At 37.7% G+C, this 22,553-nt stretch overlaps 1 protein-coding gene across 1 annotated transcript; it reads left to right on the top strand.

Moving 5' to 3' along the window:
* Positions 1 to 13,868: 13,868 nt before the first annotated feature.
* LOC121422875 (glucose-induced degradation protein 4 homolog) lies at positions 13,869 to 19,451 on the top strand. The gene is made up of 5 exons (XM_041618103.1): positions 13,869 to 14,099; positions 15,539 to 15,706; positions 16,564 to 16,665; positions 17,404 to 17,534; positions 19,163 to 19,451. Exons 1-5 carry the CDS (start codon positions 13,947 to 13,949, stop codon positions 19,224 to 19,226), a joined length of 618 nt encoding a protein of 205 aa, XP_041474037.1. The 5' UTR covers positions 13,869 to 13,946; the 3' UTR covers positions 19,227 to 19,451.
* Positions 19,452 to 22,553: the final 3,102 nt, after the last annotated feature.

Below are 22,553 nucleotides of genomic sequence, written 5' to 3'. Positions count from 1 at the left end.
TTAAAACACACACACAGAGGTGTCGATCCTCGGGGGGGGGGGGGGGCGATCCCCCACCAAGAAAATATATTAGGGGGGGGCAAACATATCGTTTTGCCCCCCCTCCCAATAATTCCGGATGTGCAAAGATAAAATAAGATTGTAATGTTACACAAAAATCAGCAAGCGAGTGTACAAATCGTTTTTGTATAAAATCGTGCCAAAAATGTCAATTTTTCAGAGTGGAATATGAAAATTTTCAACTCGCGCTCGCATATTTCTTTAGCAAAAAAATACCTACTTTTCATGAATAATAGGATAATAGAATGCCCCGTTTTCAGGACTAAACTTAATGAACTCCCGCTTCGATATGCAATAATCTTTTGTTGGATATATATCCTGTTCTTTATTTAAAAAACGTTTTTACTGTCAATTTTTTCAGACCGAAATATAAAAATTTTCAGCACGCGCGCTCGCATCTATTGTTCCTTTAGATACCCATCTTAATCATTATATTACCAAAAAATGCTTATAATATCATGCTTTCAGGTCAGAATATAAAGAAATTTAAGCTCGCTCTCGGCACTCACATTATCTGTGTAATGAGATATGTATATCCTCCTGAGTATATACAAACAGTCCTATAAACAGGTACCTTTTCCTGTTTTCAGGTCAGTTTACTAAAAAAAATTCAGCTCGCGCTTCGCGCTCGCATCATAATACATACATACATGTATATATATATATATATATATATATGTGTGAAGCTATACATGTACAACAGCTTTGGCAACTCTTTTATTTAAATATTGTAAAGAAATGGATGAAGAGAACAATGGTAGACGTAGCTTAAATCAAGGTTCCCCAGAGCTATCTACCCTTTGGAAAAATTGGTTATGCCGAAAAAATGTCTCTGCCGGGAATCGAACCCGGGCCCCCAGCTTTGAACGCCGGTGCCTTAACCACTAGACCACAGAGACGGGCTAGTGGCTAGGCCGACCGAGATCCGATTGACCGTCAGAAAGACAGATTTTCGACACTATACCAATTACCTTTGTCGGGTGAAGGTGGGTTTTGAACAATGACAAGCCGTCATGCCTCAGCTGGATCAAAGCTGTTGCTTCGATACAGTACACGTATGTGAGAAAGTATACAAATGTGTGAAGCTATACATGTACAACAGCTTTGGCAACTCTTTTATTTAAATATTGTAAAGAAATGGATGAAGAGAACAATGGTAGACGTAGCTTAAATCAAGGTTCCCCACCACCCACCTTCACCCGACAAAGGTAATTGGTATAGTGTCGAAAATCTGTCTTTCTGACGGTCAATCGGATCTCGGTCGGCCTAGCCACTAGCCCGTCTCTGTGGTCTAGTGGTTAAGGCACCGGCGTTCAAAGCTGGGGGCCCGGGTTCGATTCCCGGCAGAGACATTTTTTCGGCATAACCAATTTTTCCAAAGGGTAGATAGCTCTGGGGAACCTTGATTTAAGCTACGTCTACCATTGTTCTCTTCATCCATTTCTTTACAATATTTAAATAAAAGAGTTGCCAAAGCTGTTGTACATGTATAGCTTCACACATTTGTATACTTTCTCACATACGTGTACTGTATCGAAGCAATAGCTTTGATCCAGCTGAGGCATGACGGCTTGTCATTGTTCAAAACCCACCTTCACCCGACAAAGGTAATTGGTATAGTGTCGAAAATCTGTCTTTCTGACGGTCAATCGGATCTCGGTCGGCCTAGCCACTAGCCCGTCTCTGTGGTCTAGTGGTTAAGGCACCGGCGTTCAAAGCTGGGGGCCCGGGTTCGATTCCCGGCAGAGACATTTTTTCGGCATAACCAATTTTTCCAAAGGGTAGATAGCTCTGGGGAACCTTGATTTAAGCTACGTCTACCATTGTTCTCTTCATCCATTTCTTTACAATATATATATATATATATATATATATATATATATATATTATATATACATGTATATACTCAGGCGCGGATCCAGGATTTCGTAGGGAGGGGGGCCCAAATTCGACCTGATTTTGGCGCCCCTGTGTACTTTTCGGAAAAATGGCGGCCCCTCCCCAGGCAATCATAAGTGCCTTAAATGCATGTTAAATTATCTTATTTCATAGGCACATGAATCAGGGGCGGATCCAGCTTTCGCCAATAAAGGGGCCCAATTTTTTTTTTCAGCCATATTTTCCCTGATCGGCCGCTCGAAGATTTTTTTTTGGGTTTGTTTCTTTGAAGGGGGTAGTCTTACAAGTCACATCTTAGCTTTATTCTTTAAATCAACATAAATGTATAATATCATAATCCTTATTTTATAATGCCTGTGCGAAGGGCGAGCAATTTTTTTTTAAATTGCATGAATTTTTTCCTAAAATTTGAACTTTCTGAAAAAAATATGTGCCTGCAATAATTACTGCGAACGCGAAGCGCGAGTAGAAATTTGTGATAAACGTTTTGAACTGATCGGAAAGGTAGGCCTACCAGTCCTGTTAAAGACTGCATACAGTTAGCCACGAAAACGTGATATATTTCAACAATCAAATAATGCGAGCGCGAAACGCGAGCTGAAAATTTTTGACATTTCTACATTAAAAATTTTAATTATTTTTTTGTAATCATGAACAGGATAGCTATACAGTATTACTTAACAATTGATGCGAGAGCAAAGTCCGGGCGGAAAAATTCTAGATTTGCGAGAATTCTAGAATGCGAGCGCAAAGCGCGAGCAGAAAATGTTTGAATACGTTTTGAACTGATCGAAAGGTGCCTTTTAAGGACTGCTTGCATTTAGCCATGAAGACATTACATATTTCATCAATCAAATAATGCGAACGCGAAGCGCGAGCTGAAAATTTTTGACATTTCTACATAAAGAATGGAAAACTTTAATACAATATACTTACTACAGAAAAAAGCAATTCGAATCTGTACTGATTCCCAATATTTATCACACACAAATCCATTATCCCATAAACTAAAGACTCTAACAGTATTTGACATAATACACTTCAGAGTTTACTACTTATGTTTAAGTACGTAAATAACATGCTCCCACCTTCATTCCACAATTTTTATACTCTTAATACATCTATTCATTCATACCCTACCCGTTACTCTTCAAATTTCCATTTAATCAACCCCAAACTGCTTATTGCGCAGAGATCCATAAGACACCATGGTCCAGATTTGTGGAACTCTCTACCAGCAGAGTCTGTAAAACAATCTTCGTCTCTTCACTCATTTAAGGCTAACGTTAAATTTATGTTATTATCAGAATATTTGAAGTAAAATTTCTGTGTCGTATCCTTTTTATCGTGAATTTATTCCTCCTTCGATTTAGTCATCACCAATATCTTCATCATGACCACCATCATAATCATCATCATCATCATCAACAACAACAACATCATCATATCACCGTCACCCTCAGCTTTATCATCTTCATCTTCACACTATGATATTGCATGAATTCATGTTTCGTATTTGAAAATATATGCCCATTCTGCTTTATAAATGTATTAATTCAATTAGTATAAGTTTGGGATTGTCATTTTTTCAAGCAATCTGCTTATGATGACAATCCTTCTCCTGCAAATTGTGAATATCATATAGTTAATAATTTTGTCTGGAATTATTTTTTTAGTACTCTTTATTTATGATTCATGCCAAAAATGCTAATATTATGTTTATTATGTTATGAAAAATGTATTATACGAATGTTATGGATGCAGAAGAAAACAATAAATCAAATCAAATCAATTGATGCGAGCGCGAAGTGCGAGCGGAAAAATTCTAGATTTGTTTCCTAAATCATGAAAAAGATGAATAAAATGGAATCTTCCTATATTAATAATGCGAGCGCAAAGTGCGAGCGTAAAAAAAAATCGTGATTTCGACCTTGAACGGGATACTCTATTCATGTTTAAATCATGAAAGGGATGAGAAAGGGAATCTTCCTACATTAATAATTCGAGCACAAAGGGCGAGCGGAATTTTTTTATATTGTGATCTGAAACTGGATAAGTGAATGAAAATGCGCGCGCGTGTTTCAGATTTAGACCTATAATCTAGGCATTCTACATAATCTTTTATCATGAAAATAAAAGCGAGCGCGAAGCGCGAGCTTAAAATATTTGATATTCCGATCTGATATTTCAAACACTTTATAGGAAACTTGTAAGGTGGATATAAATCGCACTTGATAAAGAGCGGATATGTTTCATTATTACTTTAATTTTGAGACATAGGACCTTGCCATCCTTAGGACATGTTATCATATGAATATGATGACTATATATCTTCCTATTCATCTTGCTAAGCGCGAGATTAAAAAAAAGGGACAATTTAATTATTAAATTGATATCTTATTATACATGCATAATGAGGGCGCGGAATCTGATGATATTATGGCCTGAACACTGTACATTCAAGCACCTTTTTATTATGAATAGGATGCATCATTAATTAGTTGATATATTTTTAACCATTAATGCGAGCGCAAATCGCGAGCCGAAATTTTTGACAAACTGTCATGAAAAGGGGATTTTAGGTAGTTTGTTATACAATCAATATTGAGACATACATAACCCGCCAATTAAAAATGTAAGCATAGCGGCGCTAGCTGATGCGTTTTGATAATCAGACCTGAAAAGGGATATTTTGAAAACTTTATGGAATACATGAAAATAATAGGTACCTGATAAATCAAATTCGCGAACGCACAGCGCAATTGGAAAATGTTAATATTCAGACCATAAAACTGACATTTTTACAGAGCACGTTTTAAAATTCAATATGTAAATCACAAAAATTAATGAAAGTTCGATTTCCAAGGAGAAATATGTTTTGTATACTGACTTCCAAACTTGATATTTAAGCTCCACGTTGAACAAGATATGTGGATCATTTAACAGGCAATGCGAGCGCGAAGCGCGAGCGAAAATTTTATATAGTGACATGAAATATTTTTTCCAAGCCTTCCTCTCATCTTATTTTATTCATTCGTCTTCCTCCTTTTTTTTCTCTCTTTTCTTTTCCTTCCTTTTTCTTTCCTTCCCCTTTTTTTTGCTCTACCAATAGGGGGGCGCCTCGGGCCCCCACCTGGATCCGCCTATGCATGAAGAAGAGGCAAATGAATAATGGATTTATAATGATGTGTTCATGAATAAATGTAATATCACTTATAAAAATAATCAATGCGAGCGGGAAACTCGAGCGATTTGTATTTTAACCATTTGATGCTTTCAATTTCGTTAAATTTCTCATCAGAGTAGGCCCTGCTAGAATTATGTGAGCGGGAGCAAGGCGCGGATCCAGGATTTCTTAGGGGGCCCTAATTTCAAGTCAAGTAATAATCGTGCCGAAATATTGACTCCCATTGCCGAATGGGTAATGTCTAGTTCAGTTAATTCTCACAGAAACCTCTCTTGCATTGTAGGCATTCTTCGTTCCTGTGGGTACTCCATTTTTTTCTACTTTTTGTTTCAGGGTTGAAAAATCTTAGGGGGATGACACCTCTGTATCGCCACGTATGAAAACTGGTTGTGCAATAATCGTACAAAAATCATTTTGGACGATAAGTTCTAATCTCTCTCTTTCATACGATACTAGCGAAACATGAATTCCAAGGTCCCATGTATCTTGTATACATCAACTAGTTCAAGATGTAACAATAAATGTAAATGATAGCAATGCAGTTTAGGCCTGAGTAAATACACAACAAAAAAAGTAAGTCCCCCCTAAATCAAATTGCTGTAACTTTTGAACAGAATTATTTTGAGATATGATATTTCGTAGGTGGTTTTCTACACTCATTAAGCAACTCCTGGTGAAAATGAGATTGATCGGTTGTGTCATGCATGAGTGATTAAAGATTGAATTGAAAATGACTATTTTTGAAAGTCACAAGAATCGATTTTCAGATTGTGCATATGCAAAGTTGGGCAAAAATTGTTTTTAGGTGAATTTCATGGTGTTATGCTGTTTTACTATCCATTTAGCCACTCCACACACAATTTTGATATTGTATGTTCATGGTTGAGTGGACACAGTGTATTGCAGGGGCCGCGGGGGGGGGGGTGCTGGGGGCTTCAGCCCCTCACTTTTTTTCCAAAAGCATGTACACAAATGTAAAAATGATCATACGATTGTGATTTTCTGGATGGTCAGCCCCCTTCCCACTTTCAAAACCGTTCCGCGGCCCCTGTATTGTGACGTATCATCATAGGGGTTTATGGTAGTATCCTCTAAAACTTGTTAGATCATGTTAAAATTTGGAAATGTTGATGTCTTCCCCGATTATAGGCCCTCCCCCATTTCGAAATTCTGGATCCACCACTGACAGACTGATTTGTCCATAAATTAAACTGATCATGAGAAATTGTTAGGGAAGTATGCATTTATGCAGTATAAAGAGTATTCATACCTAAGTTTTCGAATGTGCTCGCTCAACCATGAAAATATTTAAAGTTCGGAACGTGTGTAGTGATAGAAATGATGGATGATAAGACAACAGCAATTAAAGTCAAATTTGAAACCGAATTTGCCCCCAATATTCACTTTATTACCCTTTAAAATGAGTCTTTGACATTGAAAATACAAATTTTCCCATTTTGATGCGTGCTCGCTCATCCATGAATATACAAATCGATTTCATTTTTGCACAGAAAGACTGCCCATAGGTTGATAAACATTACTGCCAAGTGACATTGCTAAAGACAGCCGTGAAAAAAGTTCCAACATATTGAATAAGGGCTTACTTATTCTTAAATATATGCACCTTTAATGTACACAAGTCTATGAGAGAGGAAGTCAAAATTTTAACAAATATGAAATGAGGGTTTGTGTCATGGACGGTTTTTGTTACTTCTGCCAACAAATATTTCATGAAACTTCGCACATGGCTTCAAGGTAACACTATCTAAAAGCCGCGCACACCAAAAGAATCATTCGATACGGCACAGAGTGGGGCTAAGGCCTAGAACTTTCTTCTCATTTGCATAATTTTCGAATATTGTGTGCTCACTGATGCATTAAACATCGGGATTTTCATAAGAATCAAATCAAATGAACTATGCAAGGAGGTTTGTGAAAGATATACATAGTTACAAATTGCATTTTTCTAATAACGTAAAAACGAGCTGATCACATTCCACATGTTCATTCAAGCGTGAATGTGTAATTAAACGCCTTTGAATCATTGAAGCATGTTAATTGGTCATGAACATAAACGAAAAAGTTGAGAAAAGATAATTTTCAGTTACCAAAATGAAACAATACATGCCTATGAAATTTATAAAATCGTATTTTTGTTTTCAATAAATATTCATTGAACCGTGAAACGATGGTTATTGTTGAAGATGCTCTCCCCCAAAATAACTGTCATCATATTCTATCATTTTTATTGATAGAAATGTGTACAAAATTCAATTATAGTAATTTTGGACTTGTGTTTATTCAACCGTAAAATTTAGTCAAAAAAGTTGTATCATCTTTTAGAAAGTACCTTTTACAAGCCTTCTGACCATTTTTCATGATGAGAATGTGGAATTAGCTCCAATAAAATGGAATCAAAGTAATCAATTTGGCTTGTGACTTTTGAAAAGTGACATTTTTGCCTTCTGACGGTGCTCACTAAAGCATGACGTAAAATACGTCCATAACATTTACTCAGAGGAAAGCTTATAAAATTACTTACACGCTCATGTAAAAATATATTAAAAACTCGCATTGGTTCGGAAATTATTGATGTTTGTTTAAGGGGGGACTTACTTTTTGTTGTGTATAGTTTCAGTGGAATTCGTTAAAAAATAATAAAACGTGATTTCCCACTGTAGGTTGGAAACGAAAAGGTGTCGTATCATGAACTGTATATAGCTGTCTTTTACGCATTACTACATGAAACAACAATATAGGAACGATAAAAACCATACAGTTATTTCAGTTATTTGTGTATTTGACGATTCGTCAAAAAATAAAACACGCATCCGAAACTTTTACCTTTACAATGAATGTTTCATTTATTCTTTTACATATTGCACACCAAGAAATAAAGGTTCAAAATTGAACCCCGAAAGGTTGATGCAAAATCAGCACCCTATGGGTTAAAAATTTGAACCCCTGATTTGGGGTTCAAAAATTGAACCCTGCGGTTGGGGTTCATTTTTGCACCCTGCGGGTTCAAAACTGCACCCCTAAATTTCAAATTGAAACCCTAGGGGTGCAGTTTTGAACCCGCAGGGTGCAAAAATGAACCCCAACCGCAGGGTTTAATTTTTGAACCCCAAATCAGGGGTTCAATTTTTGAACCCATAGGGTGCTGATTTTGCATCAGCCTTTTGGGGTTCAATTCTAAACCTTTATTTCTTAGTGTGTGCAAGTAAACTTCAAAATTTCTGTAAATAATATCTATCAATATATCCATCAGTGTTGTAGACAAGGCTCAAACCTCCAAGGCCAAGGCTTTAATACCCAAGACCAAGGCTTCAATCCCCAAGGCCAAGGCATGGAACCCCAAGGCCTAAAAACCTCAAGGCCAAGGCATTTAAAAACTTTCAATATATGGAACAATGAGCCAACAACAAGGCGGCAGTTCAAATATCAGTACGGCGCGGCGCCCCTACATGTAAGTCGATCATCAATGTGCCCCCCCCCCCGTTCGAACATTAATTCGGCGCCCAGTTCGAACATCATTTTGACATCCCTTCGAACTCAATTTACCTTCCCTAGTTCGAATATCATTTCGCCCCCCTAGCTCGAGTATCAATTTTGCGCCCCCCCCCCTAGTTTGAACATCAATTCGGCGCCCCCTAGTTTGAGTATCAATTTGGCGCCCCCACTTCGAACATCATTTCGGCGCCCCCCTAGTTCGAACATCAATTCGGTGCCCCCCTAGTTTGAGTATCAATTGGCGCCCCCCTAGCTCGAACATCGATTCGGCCCCCCTCCCCAGTTCGAGTATTATTTTTGCGCCCCCAGTTCGAACATTATTTTAACATCCCTTCGAACTTTATTTCGGCGCCCTCCTAGTTCGAATATCAATTCGGCGCCCCTACATGTAGGTCGATCATCACTTCGCCCCCCCCCCCGTTCGAACATCAATTTGGCCCCCAGTTCGAACATCATTTTGGCCGCATCCCTTCGAACATCATTTCGGCGCCCTCCTAGTTCGAATATCGATTCGGCGCCCCTACATGTAGGTCCAACATCAATTTGGCGCCCTTAGTTCGAATACCATTTCGCCACCCCCCCCCAGCTCGAGTATCAATTTGGCGCCCCCTACATCAACTTGGCGCCCCTACGTCGAAAATCAATTCGGCCCCCTCCCTAGTTCGAGTATCAATTTGGCGTCCCCACTTCGAACATCATTTCGGCGCCCTCCTAGTTCGAATGTCAATTCGGCGCCCCTAAATATAGGTCGATCATCAATTCGGCCCCCCCCCCCGTTCGAACATAAATTAGGCCCCCAGTTCGAACATCATTTTGGCATCCCTTCGAACTCAATTTGCCTTCCCTAGTTCGAATATCATTCCCCCCTAGCTCGAGTATCAATTTTGCGCCCCCCTAGTTCGAACATCAATTCGGCGACCCCCTAGTTTGAGTATCAATTGGCGCTCCCCTAGCTCGAACATCGATTCGGCCCCCCTCCCCAGTTCGAGTATTAATTTTGCGTCCCCACTTCGAACATTATTTTAACATCCCTTCGAACTTTATTTCGGCGCCATCCTAGTTCGAATATCAAGTCGGCGCCCCTACATGTAGGTCTAATATCAATTTGGCGCCCCTAGTTCGAATATCAATTCGGCGCCCCTACATGTAGGTCGATCATCACTTCGGCCCCCCCCCCCCCGTTCGAACATCAATTTGGCCCCCAGTTCGAACATCATTTTGGCATCCCTTCGAACATCATTTTGGCGCCCTTCTAGTTCGAATATCGATTCGGCGCCCCTACATGTAGGTCCAACATCAATTTGGCGCCCCTAGTTCGAATACCATTTCGCCACCCCCCCCCCTAGCTCGAGTATCAATCTGGCGCCCCTAGTTCCAACATCAATTTGGCGCCCCTACGTCGAACATCAATTCGCCCCCCCCTCCCGTTCAAACATCAATTCTGCCCCCAGTTCGAACAGCATTTTGACATTTCTTCGAACATTATTTCAGCGCCCTTTTGGTTCGAACATCATTTTCTTTCCCCGTCTTCCTCTCCCCTTTTCTTCTCTTCTTTCCCCCTTTCTCTCTTTCTTTTTTCATCCCTCTTCCTCTTTCTTCTTTTTTCTCCTTTTCCCCTCTTCCTCTCTCTTTTTCCCCCTCTTCCTCTTTTTTTCTCCCTCCTCCCCTCCCTTTTCTTCTCTTCCTTCCCCTCTTCCTCTTTCTTTCCCCTCTTCTTTTTCCCTTTTTTCTTCTTTTCTTTCCCCTCTCTTTTTTTTCTTTCCTCCCTCTTCCCCTTTCTCCTTTTCTTTCCCCTCTTCCTCTTTTTTCTTCCCCCCCTCCCTCCCTTTTCTTCTCTTTCTTTCCCCTTTTCTTCTCTTCCTTTCCCCTTTTCTTCTCTTCCTTTCCCCCTTTTTTCCCTTCTCTCTCTTTTTTCCTCTTTTTTCTTCCCTCTTCCTCTCTTTCCTTTTTTCTCCTTTTCCTTTTCCCCTCTTCCTCTTTTTTCTTCTCCCTCCCCTCCCTTTTTCTTCTCTTCCTTCCCCCTCTTCCTCTTTTTTCTCTTTCTTTCCCCTCTTCTTCTCCTTTTTTCTTTCCCTTCTTCTTTTCCCTCTCTTTTTTCTTCTCTTCTTTCCTCCCTCTCCCTTTCTTTTCTTCTCTTCCTCCTTTTCTTTCCTCTTTTTCCTCTCTCTTTTTTTTCTCCTTTTCCTTTCCCTCTCTTTTTCCTTCTCTTTCTTTCCCCCTTTTCTCTCCTTCCCTTCCTTCCCCCTCTTTCCTTTTTCTTCTTTTCTTCCCCCTTTCCTCTCTCTTTTTTTCCCTCTTCCTCCTTCCCTTCTTCCTCTCTCTTTTCCCCTCTTCTTTTCCCCTCTCCTCTCTCTCCTTTCCTTTTTCTTTCCTCTCTTTTTTTCTTCCCTTCTTCCTTTCTTCTTTTTCTTCTTTTCTTTCCCCTCTTCCCCTCTTTTTCTCTTTCTTTCCTTCTCTCTTTTTTTTAGCCGAAGGGGGGGGCCGAGGCCCCCTCGGCCCCCCCCCATGGATCCGCGCCTGTATATACTATTTTGACAAGCAAAAGGAATGGTTTCCAATATTCACATTTTCAAGGTGATTTTGGCCTGGAATCTGTTAACAAGCCCCCCTCCCCCCAAAAAAAGGTCATTTTCTTTGGTGATGTTTTGTCATTTCATACATTGCACTCTTTAATTTCACATAAGAAGTATATACACCCGAATCAAACCAATATGAAACTTGTCACACAACAAATTAAGTCGACACTCCCCAGGTCCAACTTACAGATGAGAAAAAAATAAAATGTCACAATTCTTTTTGTTCTACATCGGATTTTGACGAAATTTCAGTGTGGTAGATTTTTCTTAATTCATTCAAATAAACTGGAACGATATACCCTTCATATATTTTGAGAAGTGATATAAAAAGAGACCCGAAGCGAGGAAATAAAGTGTTGATAGTAAAAGTTTTCATTTTACACCTGACAATAAAGGTAGTATAGTTGTATTTTTCTTTGTGGTCAAACATTATAATTGCACATAGTGGTAGTTCAGTGGGTTGCACCAAAGCCTTGCACACGCCACTGAAAAAAATTTGCTCCGGCTACAATTCCACACATTACTAGTATGCTAATCGAATGACTGGGTTTAAAGCCGGGGTTCAAAGGGATGCTCCGGGCTGAAGATATTTGTATCTAAATTGAGTAAAATTCACAAAGCAAAGTGCTGACATTTCATCAACATCGGATAACAAATTATTGAATTTTAAAATTTGCATTGTTCCAGTAAAACACTGCTGTTCTAGGCATTTCTTCATAACTATTCATTAGGCACATAAAGGTGGGCTGGTGATGTTACACCCCCACTTTCCTTTTTTTTGGTTTAAAATCTAATGTTATTACATGATATTTTATCATAAATGTGTAAATGATGTGTGTCTCCATTATTTCATTATGATGAAATAAGTTGCAGCAATTAACAAAAAGAAGGATCAGGCGAAACTCGATCGAGAGAGTCCAAAGAATAGCTACAAAAGCGGTTCCGAGTTTACAGGTCAAGAGTTACCCGGAAAGGTTGGCTCAATTAAAGTTACCTTCATTATCCTACCGACGTCACAGAGCAGATCTTATCCAAGTGTTCCGAATAATTCAAGGGACCGACGATCTTGTGACTATGGAAGCTTAAAAGTGCCACCGAGATGTTGAGATAATTATCTCGGGAAGTCGACATCTTGATAGCAAAAGATAAGATGACGAGATCCCAGATCTCATCATGTCGACATCTTTTAGAAGAGATGATGAGATGACAAGATCCCGGATCTCATCATGTTGACATCTTGTAGAAGAGATGATGAGATGACAAGATCCCGGATCTCATCATGTCAACATCTTTAAGAAGAGATGATGAGATGACAAGATCCTGGATCTCATCATGTTGACATCTTGTAGAAGAGATGATGAGATGACAAGATCCCGGATCTCATCATGTTGACATCTTGTAGAAGAGATGATGAGATGACAAGATCTTGGATCTCGTCATGTCTACATCTTTAAGAAGAGATGATTAGATGACATGATCATGGATCGAAGATCTTGTCATCTGATCATCTCTTCTACAAGATGTTGACATGATGAGATCCTGGATCTTGTCATGTCATCATCTCTTCTACACGTTGTTGACATGATGAGATCCTGGATCTTGTCATCTCATCATCTCTTCTAAAAGATGACGTCATGACGAGATCCGGGATCTTGTCATCTCATCATCTCTTCTAAAAGATGTTGACATGATGAGATCCGGGATCTTGTCATCTCAACATCTCTTCTAAAAGATGTTGACATGATGAGATCCGGGATCTTGTCATCTCAACATCTCTTCTAAAAGATGTCTACATGATGAGATCTGGGATCTCGTCATCTTATCTTTTGCTATCAAGATGTCGACTTCCCGAGATAATAATCTCAACATCTCGGTGGCACTTTTAAGCTTCCGGATCTTGTGACTTCAAAATTCTTCAAATTCAATGAAGACTCCAGAACTATACAGGACAAGATAGAGAAACCCATGCAGAGCAACTGTACTCGTCTGAAAAAGACAAAATTCTTTCTCACATCGAGAAGTATCTGATAACCATATAACTTGCCAAATCAAGTACTGAAGAGCACTTTCATAAACCCTTTCAAGTCAAATCTAGAGAAAGGAATTGGGAGCTCAAAAAGGAAAAGTTTAACTCTGACCAATTATACTTGCCCATGCTCTCATGCTGAAACCACACATCGCCATATAATACAGTCAGTATCTTCCACTTTACTGACTTCAAGAAATTGGGAGGAAAGGGGCAAACACGTTTTATAGGTAAGGGGTAAAACTTTACGCCCACAACAAGGTATGTTACAAGCTCAATAACTAATGCACTATTAATTACTTGTCAATTTAATTGTTTTAGTTCAACACTTCTTGGTAGAAAACTTTGAATATGCCTAATTTCATATATTACAATACATACAAGTAGGGATATGACATCAGTTTGCTCATTGAATATTCATGAAGACATACCTAAAACTGTCTCACCGGAATAATGCAAATCCGAAAATAAGCCCGGAGCAATATCATTGTCGCAAGAGCATCGTTTAGTAGAGTGCCCCCCCCCCCCCCGATTTCCATAAGACGTTGACGGCTAGGCTAAATAAATGGGTCGATAACGTAACATGCACGGCCGGCCGGGCGCGAGATATTTTTTGGACGATTGTACGAGTCCCATATGCTACTGATCATTTGAGCCACCGTTGACTCTAACGTTCCTAAATTCGATGAAAATGCCTGGTGTTGTCGACGTTTATCCTCCACCGCCCCAAAACTGTTGCCAGCCAGGAGTTGCTCGATCTTTGCTTTATAGTGGTTCAAGGTTTCAAGGGCATCAGAAGAGCAAAGGCAATCGTTACGACGTGGAAGTCGAGTTGCAAGTGAGTAGATCTGCTGAGCTTGGGGAAAAGACCGGGGAAGAGGACTTGTCCCTGCCCTAGAGACCCCGGCGTAGCGCGAAAGAAGGATACGATGGCTAGCATAGTGTGAAGCCCGTGCCTGTTAATTGTGTGATGAGCTCGAGCTGAGGAAACCTTGATTTCAAAATATCATGATATCTGAATTAAAGGCCCTATCTTACTGGCACTGAGATTGAGATCAATTACACTAACATTACATAGTTTATTATTTAAAATAAACAATTTTCAAAAGGGCAAGTCCACCCCAGAAAACATTGATTGGAAATTGAATGAACATGATGAATATTACTATATTAGATAGGCTAGGTCTAATTGAGCCAGCCAGGCAGAGCTCAACATCAACTTTAGAAATAACAATTTTTTTTCGAAGGAAGTAATGATAGAGGGTACTCTATTGTTATTCCTCATGCTAAAAGAATTATCAAATTTTGATAAAACTAAAAGAAGAAAGTTAAAAAGCTTTTAATAAAAAATTGGCATTATTTCAAAGAACTATTCATGCAAAAAGCCAAAATGCTGGTCAGTTTTCAAACAAGGGTATTGGGATGTCACCCACTTATTTATTTATTAATTTGACTCTAAAAGGTCTGTTATATAAATTATCTTATTTTTTCCCTCATAATGTGAAACATGGTTTGATTTTCCCTGAAAATTTCAAATTGCCTTTAAGTTTAATGTCATATTTGCACTATTGAAATATTCTTTGTTTCATAAAAAATAGCAAAAATACAAATAAATAGTCATTGACATTGCTGACTCATATGTTGTGTTTGTAGATCTTTAATCTGCATTCCTAAAATGGATGGATCTTTAGATTATTATTATACATCAATTTCTTTGTAATTCCACAAAGTTTCCATCTTAATTTGAGCAAAATATATGAATTTCTTATGAAAAAAATTTACCTGTAAATAAAAAAAAAACATCCCCTCAATGAAAAAAAATTACCTGTAAATAAAAAAAAAACATCCCCTCAAAAATCAAGACAAAACCAACTGTGCCCCATGTCTGCACACCCATTATTTTTCATATGAATCAAGGGTTTTTTTATGTTCAAATGTGTAGCTGAAGCAGTGCAGCAAACCATGTGCTAAATTTTTATCCAGGAAACATGATTGATACCACCTATTCGCATGGATGAAAAATGGCCTGAGTAGAGAAAAAAAAAGCTATGGTATGTAAATAAATCAATGTCATAAAAGTTAATTTGGTTTGAGTTAATATGAAAAATAATATTTCCGTGGGCCCAATTGGAATGTTCCAAAATTATCATTGTCAGAGTAACGTCTGAATGATCATTCATGGTGACTGTAGATCATGAGAAAGCAGATAATTTCATTTCATCAAACTCTTTTTTTCTAAACAAGCTTCATTCTTTGACAATTTTCTCACCGATACAGCATGTTGATGAGGAGAACAGCTATCTGTGTGGGTACTTGAAGATCAAAGGCCTGACTGATGAGTTTCCTGTTCTAGTAACTTTCTTTGAAGGGGAGATCATAGGGGAGAAATATCCATTTCTTACAAGAAAATGGGATGCAGATGAAGAAGTTGACAAGAAGCATTGGGTAAATGAGACATGTACATGTAGTTTCACACTTAAATAATCCAGGAAAAAAAATGGTATTATCTGATCTATATTATCCTTCAATAGTTCCCAGCACTTTGGTAAATGCCTAGATGGAAAACTCCGAGGTACCCATTTTCAAGATGAAAAATACAAAAAGCAGGACTTGGATGAAATTAATCTACAAATTGATAAATATCACCTCATATCTTGAAAGTTGGAGCCCAAAGAAGGTCTGCTACCTAGATTCAAATAATCTGTTTGTCTAGACAGCCATTTGCCTTAGTGCTGAGTATAAGTTTACTTTATGTTTTTTTTTTAATCTATGAAACAGGTACTAAAAATACCCTTGAAAGAATAAACTCTTCTATTTCCATATATTATGGCAAGTCCATTTTCAAAAGGGCATTTTTTGGTATCACAGCACAAATGGGAGTATATTATAATGAGGTCACAAAAAAAATATATATCCAAGGCCAGTGAGAAAGAGGCATTGAGGCTAATAGATAGGCCATCCTATGGAAACTGAATGCCAATTATGAACAGTTTCAGACAGATAATATGGCAAGAAGATTGTTATTCTTCTTTATGAAATGAAAATGGAGGGGGGGGGGGTAATTAGCATTTTTATCATTGACCTTTCATTAAATATTAGTCCTTTTTATATGATTTGTAGTATACTAGTAAATGGAATATGATTTCTGTTTCTTATTACATTTAGGTTCTGGAATTGGTCTATGTTCCATTTCTGTGACTTTCTGGGGATTTATGTATTGATGACAGCTATGCCTTGCTAATTGTTGATCTGTATACAGTTATTCTATTTGGAATCTGCTGTTTTTTATGTTGTAATTGCAGGGTCAGTTTTTATCATTTTACCAATACACCAAGACTTTCAATCAAGACAACTTCAACTATGATGCCCTGAAAAACACAGATTATGTCTTCATGAGGTGGAAAGTATGTACTTCGATATAGTTTGATTTCTTCTTTTTATTATGTTGTGATTTAGGCAGGCTGTTGGTAAATAATATGTATCATATAAATCAGATATATCAGGAATAATTCAATTTTTTTTATATTCCAATGAATAATGACACACTGAAGCTCATCAATATTTGCCAAAAGAGAAAAGCAAATGTATCATTTCCATATCTTTTCTTTATCTGTATTGTTTTTAAATCTGGTTTAATCCCCGACTACAGGGTGGCTGGGCTACTAGTAGTAGTTATATAATGCATGCTAGTGCTGTGTGCTCATTTTACTATAGACAAGAGTCTGTGATGTGTTGGAAGATCCTTTTTGTGTATTTTTTAACAGTTTGTAAGCAACAAACACAAGAAAAGCAATTGATTACTAGTTACGTAATGTAATTTGTATCACTGGTGGTTCGGGGGGGGGGGCACATCTGGCCCATGCCCCCCCCCCCCCCCCGTTTTTGAGAGGCATGGACTTGTTTTTTTTTTTTTTTGCTTGTCAAATTTTCCGTGGGCGAAATGACCTTACATTTGGGGTGAAAACCTTGTCAAATTTTCCTCAGGAAAATCCCCCCCTTGGAAAATCCTGGATCCGCCCCTGATTTGTATGCATGTCCACTTCAAATTTATCAGTTGGAGAATGTAATTTGTTGTTAATCCAAAAGCACGAATCAACAGCTGCTTCCAACATATCATTTCTATTGATTTCTATTCATTTTAGGAACACTTCTTGGTGCCAGATCACAAAGTTAAAGACATAAGCGGAGCATCATTTGCTGGATTTTACTACATTTGCTTCCAAAAGTCAACAGCATCGATAGAAGGTTACTACTACCACAGAAATTCAGAGTGGTAAGTAATGTTTTCTTAAAATGGATGAGAGTTCTGGTGGATCAGGATTTAAATGATGTACAGGGAGGCAATTCTGTCTCATAATGAACCAAGATAATGAATTGGATGATTGGGCAGACTTACTCTACCTGTATTTTGTATATTTTAGGTTATTCAGGACTTATTTGTATCTAGAAGGTTCAGGATTTCAGGTAGCTGTATAAGTCCGTCATTCACAATTTAGAAAAAATGTTATTGGTCCATGTCTATCATGTGTTCAAATGAATTCACTCCAGCCTCCGTCAATTGATAAAATCAATAGAGGCCTGTTTCACAAAGTCCTATGGTACATTTATATTTGATCTCATGGGGCAGAATGAGCATTTTGAGATACACACATGCAGAGTGGGATCACTATTCCAGGAATTACTATGTTCAGCCTCAAATTGTGTATGGGGGGGGGGGTGGAGATGGGTAAGGGGAATTGTATGCACTGCTTTGACCAATGAGGGCATGTAGAACTACACAGAGGTTGGACAATCCATATCTGGATATTCTGATCTAAATGAATTTAAGAACACACCTTTTTTGTGAGTTTATGATAATTGTTTGTACAATAATGAGAAAGGATTCAATCCTGTTTGGAATTAAATATTTTTATTAAAACATACATGTACCATTCCGAAGAAACACAGTTTAATTAAACAGCACACAATTTTATGAGCTGTTTAGAAATATCATTCACCATCTCTTTGTACAGTGCATCCCCAAAGTTGCCTAACAGCAGTAATGTATGCAAACTGCTTCCAATTATGTGTTTCATGCATTTCTACTTTCTTCTACTCCTTTTGCTCCTATCACATTTCATCACACTGGTTCTCTCTATCTCTCTGTATTTCTCTTGCTCTGTATCTTTCTCTCTCTCGCCCCCCTTCGTTGACTGACACGTAAATTGCTCGGGGGGGGGGTCACTCTCCACATTGACTGCTCCCTTCCCGTTCCCGACAATCTCAGAAATGCTCCCTAATTGGCGTAATGACATTAATTAAATTTGCAACCCTAAATGGCATAACCCATGAGAAAAGCCACCCTAATAACTACCATGAACAGGGAAATCCCCTAATTTGATACCCGCAGTGGCCTAAATATCAAAATCGATTGATATACCTGTGGGCATGTGGGTAAAGCGTGCTGCCTAGTATAGAGCCAGGTGTAAGAGACTAGCTAGGACTGTACGGGGGTAACTCATCTGACTCTCATAAGTGATGCGCTGGCCGGCGTGTGCGATGTTTTTTTTTGTATCCCTTAAAATCGCCCTTCATGGTGTTTATGGCTTCGTTCTGCTTCCGGGTCTCCTCAAATTTGCCAAAATTGGCACCCCTCAATGGCGTAATTTTCGAAACCAACTTAGCAACCCTAAATGGTGTGAAGACAGAGAAAAAAGGCTACCCTAAAAGGCGATTTACACCCGAATGGTGCTGAAATGCAACCCTTTTTGCCAAAGACGCCGACGCCGAAACATGACCCTTTTTTATGCTGTTTCTGGATGCGGGTGCATAGCAGGCCATGTGGAGAGTGCCCCCCCCCCCCCCCAGGGTAAATTGTCTCTTCTATTAAACTCATCCCAAACCAACTTTCATTCCATACAGGTACCAGAGTTTGAACCTGACGCATGTAGCTGATCACAGTGTACCCATCTATCTGTTTCGGTGAGGCAGTATCTGCTGCTAGAGTTCTATTTATTCTGATGCACAATAGATTTTGTAAATAGATTTTTGTCTTTAAATATTATAAAGATATGGTATTTTCTATTTCTGAATATTTTGCCCCATCCAGTCTCCTTTCAAATATGCATAAGTGAAGGTAATGTTGGATGGTTCAGTGGATGAATTCATATGAAGCAGGCCAAAAACAAAAAACAAACAAAAAAGGGGAAAAGGCAAAAAGGCAAATTATCCCCTAAGTGTGCAAAATGTCCTTAATAATTTGATACCGAGTTCTATACAAAGTGTTATTCATGAAGTGATTAAGTAGGGGTGGGGGTTTTAAGTATTGTTTATTTAGATCCAAGTTTGACATGCTGAGTGAGGTGCTCAATCTAATGTATTGAAACATGATGTCAATCTTTGATAGTACTCAGTCAGTATATATTTTCAATATGATAACTCACTAAACCCATTAAAGGTTCATGTAATTCTTAGGGCTGTTTCATCAATTTTTTTCATCTGACTAATTGTCAGATCTAATAACTTTTCTTTACTTTGTTTCACTGAGTAGGGTAGTTCCTCATGGTAATTGTTGGATAAAACAGACTGTCAGATAAACATCTTACTAGTCCTTTTTTTAAACGCTCTACTGTATAGGAATTCCTGATGTATTACATGAACATTTTGCCGGTGTGAAGAATCAGTTTTATTCCATGTTCTTTTGTATCAGCAGATAAACCTAAGTTCTACAAAGCTAAATTAACATGCACTGGTGTGCATTATACAGGAGCAAACATTTTTTATATTTTGAGTCTGATATGAACAATACTAAATATACTCTTTGTTCAATTTCAAAGTTATGACAGTAATAATATGCATTTTATTTAAATGAACTGGCAGTCCATTTATTATCTTCCATTAATTCATGTGTTGTAAATCCAGTAGGAAATAGTTTTATTGCTGATTTCAAAATTATTTTTCAATGAATTTGGGATAATACACTTTAATACAATTTAATGTTATATATTATTTTGATATCAATTTACAGAAAGAAGTGCAATTTACATGTTGGATTTGTTATTATTTAAAAAATAGTTGAGCTCATTTTGGTACTTGTGTGTGTTCTGTTTTATCATAGCTGCCGTATAATATCATGTGTGTTTCATAAAACTGTTCAATTTTTTTTTCACAATTGGAATATTTTATTTGATGCTTAGTAATAAGTAAAATAATGATTCAAAGATAGAGGAAAGTGCAAGAAAATAGAGAAAGCTTTCTAAAGAGATATCACCTTTTAATTTCATGTCAGCTTTTCATTGAAAAGTATCTGTGTAGATGAAATTTCTTGTCACCAACAAGCATTTAATTGCAAACTTTAATTTCTTTTTCAATTTTTGTTCGCACAGGATTTAAAAAAATTGAGTACCACTATGTTTGAAGGAGTTTTCAGGAACAAATTTTGAGCTTTCTTGATTGACAGGTTGATATTTGTTTTCTAATTGTAAAGTCAGAAGTTATACACACAATGAATTAGATCAATGCAATTTTGTATGTTTAAGGAGTGTGTCATTGGCATATGATATCATGCAAATATGTCTAGGTTCATTTAAAATTACTGGAGATCAGTTGCCAATCTATTTAGGGGGGGGGGTATCCGGCCGTGCCCCCCCCCCCTTTGAGAGTCATTGAATATTTTTAATGTAAATTTAAGACCTCTTTTTTTTCTTGTCAAATTTTCCTTGGAAAATCCTGGATCTGCCCCAGCTGGAGATATTGATTACTTCAGAAGTGTATAAAGTAAGATATGTTGAGTCAATCAATCAGGAACAAAAAAAAATCAGAAATAGAGGGGAAAAAGAAGAGAACTTTAAAGAGGATTGATCTTCCAACACTGAATAAGCAGGGATGCCAGTTGGTGATGTGATCTGTTATGTCAGATATACTGCAGGTGTTATGAAAAATCACTCTTTTCCATTATTTTTTTTTCAATACTTCTCTTGCCAATTGCAGAACGGTTGAAGTAGTCATAACTCTGATGATGCTATTTCTTTCTAAATGTTAGTTATGGCCCTCAAAATACTGCATGAGCTCATTGTAAATGAGTCAGAGCATACATAATTTTTTTTTTATTACAAATCATAGTTTTATGATAAATTTGATCTTTGTCAAACAAATGTTTATAACAGCTTGTAACCACCAGTAAAAATGTGTTTTATTCTACACTCACAAACTTATTAGCGCTTTAGAAACATTGGAAATATTGAGGCTCTATGCATTTTGTTTATTACCAGGGTATATTGACTAATTTTATTTAATATACATGTACCTACAATGAATTGATTAAACTTCTACTCCACTGAATAGTCAGGCATGTATTATTAATGTGATTGTCATATTATTATTATAATGTGATGAAGGCTTGCAATGCAAAGGACAAATTTGTTTTTATAATAAATGAACTTGAAAAGAGAGTATCGTTTTCCTGTGTGTTTTATTATGATTATATTTTTTGCATTTATTTAAGAATTCAGGATAAGATAACCAAGAGAGAGAGAGAGAGAGAGATAGATAGAGAGAGATGGGGGAGGGGGAAGAGGGAGGGAGAGAGAGAGTGGAAAGGAGGAGAGATGATGGGAAGGTAGCGGGAAGGAGAGAGAAGGGGGTGGGGCTAAAGTGAGGGGGAAGTGGGGTTGTGTTGGGTTTGGAGGGTAGATTAGAGAGTAAATCCCAAAAATGAAAATGGAATGGGAATACAAAATCCCTCCCATTTCTACATAGCTTTGTTAAGTTTATTTTTACTTTGACATTACAGAAAAATCCTAAAATATGTAACGGTACAAGGGGGTAGGACCAAAGAACGCCCATTCAAAGGGGGGGGGGGGGGGAGGAAACATACAAACAAACTCCTTGGAATTACTTGTAGGTAGAATGCAAACAAAATCGTTTTATTTCTTCTGTACTGACTTCAAAACAAGCAAGCACAACTACATGTACTGTAGGTGAATTTTACAGCATTCTAATAGATAATTTTAAAGAATATGGTTACAATAAGTAAATGTAAAAAATAATTGATAACTGAGGTTTTTCTTTGCAAAGGAAATAAAGCCTGAGGAAGTCGTGGCTAGGAATATGATAGTACGTTTCACTGAAACCAAGAGTTATCAATTACTTTGTTATCCACACAGGAACCTATATATATTTTGTTCGAAGAGAAGAGTATAAAAACATACATGTAGAAACGTTCATGTACAATGTCTGTTCACTTCCACCTTCCACTCTCTTTAACGATAAAATCGTTTTATCATGTTTATCCTCCAGAGTTGTGATCCCGGTT

Source organism: Lytechinus variegatus, chromosome 10, assembly GCF_018143015.1.
Source record: "Lytechinus variegatus isolate NC3 chromosome 10, Lvar_3.0, whole genome shotgun sequence".
NCBI classification, from domain to species: Eukaryota; Metazoa; Echinodermata; class Echinoidea; order Temnopleuroida; family Toxopneustidae; genus Lytechinus; species Lytechinus variegatus.
This window is presented reverse-complemented; position numbering and strand designations above follow the sequence as displayed.

Excerpts from the sequence above, each read along its gene's own strand:
- LOC121422875 (XM_041618103.1), top strand. The coding sequence starts at position 13,947 with ATGAAAATGCCTGGTGTTGTCGACGTTTATCCTCCACCGCCCCAAAAC. Across the intron at positions 16,666-17,403 it reads ATGTCTTCATGAGGTGGAAA|GAACACTTCTTGGTGCCAGA; the intron begins GTATGTACTTCG and ends TATTCATTTTAG. Across the intron at positions 17,535-19,162 it reads TACCACAGAAATTCAGAGTG|GTACCAGAGTTTGAACCTGA; the intron begins GTAAGTAATGTT and ends CATTCCATACAG.